General features: G+C 33.9%; 1 protein-coding gene across 1 annotated transcript; it reads right to left on the reverse strand.

The window, feature by feature from the left end:
* Positions 1-6,826: 6,826 nt before the first annotated feature.
* Positions 6,827-7,549, reverse strand: LOC113334533. The gene has a single exon (XM_026580768.1). It carries the CDS (start codon positions 7,547-7,549, stop codon positions 6,827-6,829), a length of 723 nt encoding a protein of 240 aa, XP_026436553.1.
* Between the last annotated feature and the right edge of the window lie 1,028 nt (positions 7,550-8,577).

Genomic DNA, 8,577 nt, shown 5'->3' on the forward strand with positions numbered 1-8,577 from the left:
TTTTACTGGTTATCCAGCAAGTCAAGTGAACCGGCGAGTTGGGCCAAGTCAAAGATTCCAAATACTGGTGAGGATGGGTGGATGCCCATTTGGTATCACCCGCGTCCATTCCATCTACATGACATATCCGTCTGATTTGTCACCTGTGGGCGAGTAGGTTTGTGAAAAAAAAATTACAAAAAAAAAAACGAATAAATGTTTAACCAGAGTTTCAAAACTTCAATCACATCAATCAATCGATAAACTAAACACCCAACTACATCTCTCACTCCATGTTGAGAGTTGTGCTTATTTCCCCATCCTATTGGTCGGTGAACAAACTCTCGCTCCTGATTAGATGAAGAACAAGTTAGTCCCCTTATATTTCGTGGCCGTTAATTTTTAATCAAATTGATTTGATCTTATGCTCCAAATCGAATGATAATGTTCACCCTTTTTTTGTGTTGGTAGGTCGACGAAACCCCTCATTCTGATTGGTTGAGATTTAATATCACAAGCTTACACCATAGTTACACATTTCCTTTAAAATCGGAACCGTCAAATTTGACCAGTATACTTGTGGAGAGTTTAGACAAACCTAATGCGTATACTTTAATTTCGAGAAACAAATTCAAAACTCCTAAGGGAGGTGCTTACCATTCATATAAAATCTAATTTGAGAAAGTGATCTAAGATTTCCAAACTAATGTAGATACTTACCATTCCTACTAAATATCGACTCCCCTTGATGATATTTCCGGTTTAAGATTAAAGTCGGTCTTCTTCTTTGGTTGAAAAAACAAGCCAGTTAAGTATGTTAATGCATTATATGGGTTTCGTTTAATATTTTTCTAATATGATGTTTACGTTTTCTGTTTGCAGAATGTGTTTGCCAACAATGATGTATCTATTCCCAACTTCGATTCACAACAAGGTAATAATGTTTTCTTCTTTTTATTCTCATTTGTGGAGTTATGATTTTAGGGTTTGTTTGTTTATTCTTATTGCTTTTTGTCGTGTTTTTCTAGATTTTTTGGGTTTACTAATCACTTCTTTGTTGTTGTTGTTCATTGATTTTTGATGTGTTTTGAGTTTGTGGGTGTGAATAGATGTTTGGCATCTTCTTCATGATGATTTATTTTCTACTTAGTTTGATTTTAATCATAATCGTCATTTTTTTTAACTCATGATATGATTTTTTACTTAATTCACCTTTTTTTAAGGTAAGAGTTTCTTAATTCCGAATCAGACAAAAATTTAGTTTGCTACCAAGATTGTAATAGGTACCGATGGCATAATCAAGACTTACCAGGATGGAGTTATAACTTCATTGAAGCACTTTGAAATCAGTATTAGAAGGCATGTTCTTGATTTACTCTATGGGGTGAGCAATGATCTTGACACAAGAGACATTTTTGACAGATTATTAATGTTTCCCAGCTCAACAAGCAGAGCAGTACCTAAGAGACGTTTGCATAATGATGTTGCTCTTGTAAAGAAGCTTGTTCTTGATCCATCTTTGTTTGTTACAAACAATGAAGGTACACAATCTTTTGTCCAGGCTGGAAATATCCTATGACACAGACAACATTTCTTGCATATTGCGTTTTAGGATCTCTAAGGCTTTGGGTTTTGTTTTTGATCGAGGAAAGGCAGAAAAGACATCAAAGATGTATGCAAAAATCCATAAACTCATGGAGCTGAGATTTCTTTCAACCTGGGGTGGTTGATGCAGGGGCATAATATGACCCTTTAGAGTGTTTCTTTATTTAGGAATACCTTAGCTATTTTATCTCTTACGAAGGCCATTTTCTATCTATTAGCCTAGGGTTTCTCTCTTTAGGTTATTTGCTAGTATAAATAGGGTATTAGCCGTCTCTTAGACGGTAGACTTTATTATGATATTTTGTTAAACTTTAATCTACATATTATATAAGAGTAATGGTTTTTTTTTAACCTAGACTCAATTATTACGTTCTATTGTTATCAATCTTATGTTCTGCTAGTTTATCTTTGTTCTATTTGCCCAAGTTTAGTGTTCTGATTTCTAGTAACGCATCATTGCATGTACTGGTTCAGGCTACTAAGGGAAAACTTAGGAGGACTTGATGTCTGAACAAATATTACGGCTAGCTCAACAGAAATGCTTCATCTAATGACAATCTAACATATGGAATTGAGGTCAGAACAACCCATTGGTTTTATTCTCATTCTAAATTCTTCTCTACTTCGGGTGGTAAACAATAAATATTACGACGGACCGAAGGTGGTGAGGATATCCGGTCGTACGGTGTGATCCTTTTTTCTCTTATGGGAGGTTATTTGCCATTTGAATAAGCCAGCATCATTTAATTACATAATAATAACATTTAGGTCCATGAATGCCAAAACATGCATGTATATTGTTAGTTTACATGCGACTCTAATGATGATCATTCCCCCGTATTGTTTAAGTTTCTATAAAACAAATAGAGAATGGGATAACTTAGAAAATCTTAGAAAGTAAATAAAGAGACAAGTGGAGAATAGGATCAGAATGTTTTAGAATTAGCATAACTAGAAGCATGACTATACGTTTCCGACCCATTTTAATGGGTGAGCTACCGAAGTTATCCTTTTAATTGTTGGTTATGTAGTAAAGCCATAATATTGAAAAATAATTGCCTTGATACATAATATTGAACTGAAGTCCTTTATTGACGTGGAAATCTCTATAGGATTTAAACATTGAGACTTTGCTTTTAACGAAGTTGGATGTTCACTTGGAGCCGTTCCTGTATTTTACAGATTCATCAAGTTGCATTTTTTTTTTGTAATCTCCAAATTATAAAGTGGAACTAGAAGCAGCTATACCTATAGAAGCTTAAAAAGTCTTAGATGAACAATTTAGCATCTTTTTAATTGAAATCGGATATTTAGGTACAAAAATTCATGTCATCAGGGTAGGTATTAAATGAACAACTACAATCATATTGGATGATACTGCAGTAGCTATGAACACCTTCGATTTGATTTTTGTATCGGAGGGTCTACATCTTGAAAACATCAGGTTTGTTTCAGTATATTTCTATTTGTATTCACTTGCGTGTGACGTTATAAATTTGTTGACATGTACCTTTAATTGCATTTTTATTAATTTTATTTTTGGTAGAAAAATAAGAAGTAGACGAGATTTACGTCAACAAGGATACAATGTGTATCATTTTTGAAGTGTTTCAAGATTTATCTTGTTCCAGGTCATTCAAATTGCTTAGTTTCTTGATTACAAGAACCAAACATTGGAACCATGTCGGCAGTTGACGAAGCATTAATTACTACAAATGGTGCTACAATCAAATATTGATGTAATATTCTCATCATATTTATCTCCATCAATCATCTATGTGGCCACTTTCTTAAGTAGAGTCATTTCTCAAGCACCGTTGTGCATTCTTTTAATTAAAAGTCATATTTTCGACACAATGCTACATATATTATGGCTGATGCTTATGGTATGAAAAATATATTCAACATTATTGGCATTTGCTAAACAAATCAATGTGTTTATTTTTCTGCAAATTTTCGGAGTTACTTAGAAATGGGTAGGGCTCTATCAGTTATCACAATTTATAATCATGTTCTTGCACTTTAGAAATCAATCTCAAAATATAGTTATGTAATTATTGTTTTATCAAGGTCTCATTCGGAATCAGGTAGGTGATTACTGAAATCTTCCTCGAGAATATTTGAAACAAATTATCACTAATAATTTTCAAGTTTTTATTCTATGTCACTTTTTCTTCTTTTATAATAAGAATTTGTGTTTTGTTACTTTAATTTAATCATTTCTTCTAGAGTTCAACACATTTTTGAGTATAAAGTCAAGTTGTATTCTTATATTCTTGCTCTCTTTTTTTTTGCAGGTAAATGATACGAAGAGGAAGGCACAACAATTAACTGAATCGGTTTAGTGTTTGTACATCTCATATATATTGTTTTCGGAAGCGACGATATTATATGTATCAATACTAACCTTATACCAGTTAAAAACACCTATAGATTCCACCTATTTCCCAGTCTTGACTAGGTGATATGTTTTGAAATTATTACTTCTTGGCCACTTGGGTTATTTATAAAAGCACATTCCATTCCATTCCCTTGATTAATACGTAATAGATGCACAAACTCATGTCACGATGAAGTGGTGTAATTACGGAGGATGCAGCCAAATACTTGGTATGGATGAAGATGCCAAAAAGGTGTTTTGAAGCACTAATACGGCAAGCTCCAACAACGTTGTCAGCGCTGAAGCTAATAATTGAGATAAAAAGCCTTTGCAGTTGATTAAGATGGAGTTCCAGGGGGTTTACTTGGCCTCCTAGATCCTAACATATAAACTTTGTGCAAGAGAATTCAGGTCAACTCAAGCCTTGGGTATGGTCATATAAAACATGGATAAAGCTAAATGTAAAGAACATGATCCTCCAATTGATCATTGTAATCCCAAACATCATGTTGTGGTTTACAGATCTGGCTATAGCGTTGTAATTGTATCATTACATGTGAAGATGTTTTCGTAAGCAATATTACTTGGTTTCTCCATTTTTTCTTGGTCTCCCACAGTTGTTCATGAAGAAAATTATGCACGAATAAAGGAACCAGGAGTACCGACAAATACCAATGCTCAAAGTAATAAAACTTTTAGCTTACAAGGATTGAAAGGTTACAACAAATTTTGCTTCTCATCCGGGATCATGTAATGTTGGTTATTTCTTTTGTGTATTTAGACCGTTGTAATGTAATTTCTTTATATTTTATGGTATAACTTTAAGTTAGGGCTATTTAACAATTGGTACCCATTAAATGACCATCACCTTGACTTGGTACCCGACATTTATAAAATTAAGATTTGGAAGCTAGATTTGTTAAAGACTGTCAAGTCACACAGTTGACTTAACCAAGTGAAATTTTTTGTAACGGAACATATGTTACTCTATTATTCTATTATTAGCCTTAAGAATGCTAACAATGGCTTGCATTATCCTAACGTCCGGTTATACACATAACATGTGTCTTAATCTGTACGTGCCTCCGTTAATGAAGTAGTGAAGTTGTATTGGTGAAGATGATTTTGGAGAATTTTTATTTTTCTTTAGAGGATTGATTAACTATCATTCCTGTTGTAATGAGATCTAATTTCATTATTGTTCTAAGGTTAATCGTGTAATTTACTGTAATCCGTAAAAGAATAACGTAGACACCAGAAATTTTGTTAACGAGGAAACGGCAAATGCAGAAAAACCCGGGGACCTAATCCAGATTAAAAACCACACTGTATTAAGTCGCTACAGACATTAGCCTACTACAAGATAACTTCAGACTGGAATGTAGTTGAACCCTAACCAAGTCTCACACCGATTAAGGTACAGTCGCGTTCCTTACGCCTCTAGAACCACGTCGGGTTCTGCACACTTGATTCCCTTAGCTGATCTCACCCACAACTAAGAGTTGCTATGACCCAAAGTCGAAGACTTATAAACAAACCTGCCTCACACAAATATGTCTATTCTGATAGATAAATTTGTCTCCCACAGAAATACCTATGAAGTTTTGTTCCGTCTTATGATAAATAAAGGTGAACATGAACCAATTGATAATACGGTCTTATACTCCCGAAGAGCATCCTAGAAATATCAATCACCTCAAAATAACTTAACTATATGGTGGTAGAAGAAGTTACCGTGGAATCAAGTTCTTAATTAAACTTGTGCTTAATTTCCAAATCTTCAATAATGCGGAATTTTCAAAAGTTCGTTATATCTTTTATCAATATTTTCATAATGACATAATAGACTTAACTTTTGATTATATGAGATAATCATAGTTCACGGACGTAAACACATCATATCCCATAATATTTTTGCAATATGTAAAACCAATAAAGATTAATACTGCAAAATCATCTTCCAAATCACTTAGAATTTAAATAAATAAATCTAAAAACATTGCAAGGTGAAAATCGTTGAAACAGCTATGTGTAATCACAATATTTGTTATTCCAAACCCTAGTTATCCTTCTTGAAATATACGAATAAATTCTCATAAGAAGTTTTCTAGACAAAAAAAAGTAGTTCAAACTTCTTTGATAACTTCGTACCTCTCCAAGACTCCATCATAAAAGGTATTATCGATATCCTTAATCTTTTTGACCGTATTTTTTTGCTTAACAATCAATTTTATTAATCACCAAAGAAGTTCAAAAGAATTACAACTCAAGGAATGTAAAATCAAAAAAGATCAAAAAGAAATTATACGGTTTTTTAATAAAATCTAAAATAAACTTGGTATGGGCTTTCCAGACAGCCCAAGAATGATGGTTTACTATCATATACTCTTTTTTCTCCCCTACCAAGAGCTGCTCCCCTTTTGCCATGTTGTCTGCAGAGAAGTTAACTTCTCTGTAACTATGAGTGAAGCTCCAAGATAACACTTCAGCACATATCTTTTCCCATCTTGTTATTGCAAACCAAGGAAGTCTCTTATTGTGGAATGCATTCTTAACTGCTTGAGAATCTGTTATGAAGACAAGTTCTTGAAATCCATTATGCACTGCCCATTCCCCTGCAATTAGTATTGCAAAGACCTCTGCATAGAAATTAGTAGATATGCCTATTCCTCTTGAAATTGCAACCACAAATTCACCTGTGTGAGCTCTCCCAACTATACCATAACCAGCCATACCTGGATTTCCTCTAGAGGCACCATCACAGCATAGTAATAATTTACCCTGACTTGGCAGTTGGAAATAAACTTCTTTGATTATCAAACTCTTCACCCTTCTGGTCTTCAATCCAAACATTTTTAGTATTTACAGATCATATTGACTATTCCACATATGTGCTTTCATTCTTATATCACTGTCAGATATGACTTTCATTATTCTCTTCTTAGTGGCATTGAGATCACATTTCCCTTTACCATAAGTGCAATCATTTCTCAAGAACCAGAGTTCCTTCATAGTGACAAATGCACTCAACAACCATATTTCTTTGATAGCCGGACTCTTGTTTTTTGCCAGCTGAAATATATCCTCAAAAGGCCTTGGATTTTTAAAGTTAAAAATGTCACCAAGCCAACTCCAAATGATCTCACTGTAATTACAATACCAAAGCATACGGTCTCTTGTTTCCTCCCCTTTTCTACATAATATGCATCTTGATACCATATTGAATTTTCTCTTCTTCATATTATCATCAGTTGCACAAATATTTCTACCTAGTTTCCAAATATTACTAGAGATACTAGGATGAAAAGACTTGTGCCATACCTTTTTAGTCCAATGAAGAGGAGGAAATTTTTGTCTCATGACTTCCACTGCTGAAGCTACTGTAAATTGACCTGTGATAGTTCCGGTCCATATTCTCTTGTCTCCACCTTTACTCACTACTGGTAAATCATTTATATTAATCATTTCCATGAGCTCAGTTGGCACAATCCATTCACCATCTAGTATAAAGTCTGACACTTTCATATCTGGGAAATGCAACATATAAGCATTTTCATGGTACAATTCTTGCAGTGTTTTCTCCATCACCTATTTATCTTTCCAAGCAGAAATATTACTTCCATCACCAACAATCTATCTAGTGTTTTCCTCCACTTCACCTATTATCCACTGGTCAAGGTACCATCCCTTAATATTCCAAATGTTGGGTACCAAAGCAAGGTATTGGTCATTTGCTGGATACCAAACATTAAATAACCTTTTATTTGCAGTTGAAGATTTGCAAATTCGACCTTTGAGTCATTCTGAAAATGAATTAAATCCTTGACTGATTCAACAATCCAATACTTGTACTCTTTTCTTGCAATCATCTTCTTCAAAACAAGTTCTTAAACCGAACTGCATCCTTTGATATCTACATCCATATCAAGATTCACAACTTCCTGAGATCCCGAAGAGTTCTCCATATATATTGTATATAATAGGGATGGAAAACAATAATATATATATATATATATATATATGTTCGAAGACAGGAGTAGGAAACCCTTTTTATGAAAACCCTATCAGAACTCTTTAAGGAGAAGAATACACGAACGTTCGCGGACCGGTTATGGAAAGTTAATGGGTCAGCAAAGATCCAAAATAAGGAAATACACTATCTGTTTTCCGATAACTCGTATATTTTCATAGCTCAATGATTTGAAGATTCACTTTAAATTAGAGCATATGAAAAATAAATCAAGATACAATAGCTACTAGGAGTCAATATATGACTCAACGTTCTCCTACGAAAACAATCTTTATTTCACAGATAAAACATGCAAATAGATACAATAGACTTAAGTCTCCCGCCTATATTATCCTTGCAACTCTCAAGTTAGTTCCAAGGATAAAATTACCGAGAGACTAGGTAACGGAATGAGATGTAATCCCATTACGTATATGATGCGTGTCGTAACCACAACAAATTAGTGAATATTTTTCCACCTAATTACTAAGTAATAAAGTGTAGTCAAGTTCGTTCCCACGAGGAGCAAGAGTTTTATATTGTCACAAAAAAGGGGGGGTTTCTTGTTTTAAAGTTTGCAAAAAGAAAGTAAACAAAGCAATCG

This window comes from Papaver somniferum, unplaced genomic scaffold, assembly GCF_003573695.1.
Source record: "Papaver somniferum cultivar HN1 unplaced genomic scaffold, ASM357369v1 unplaced-scaffold_137, whole genome shotgun sequence".
NCBI classification, from domain to species: domain Eukaryota; kingdom Viridiplantae; phylum Streptophyta; class Magnoliopsida; order Ranunculales; family Papaveraceae; genus Papaver; species Papaver somniferum.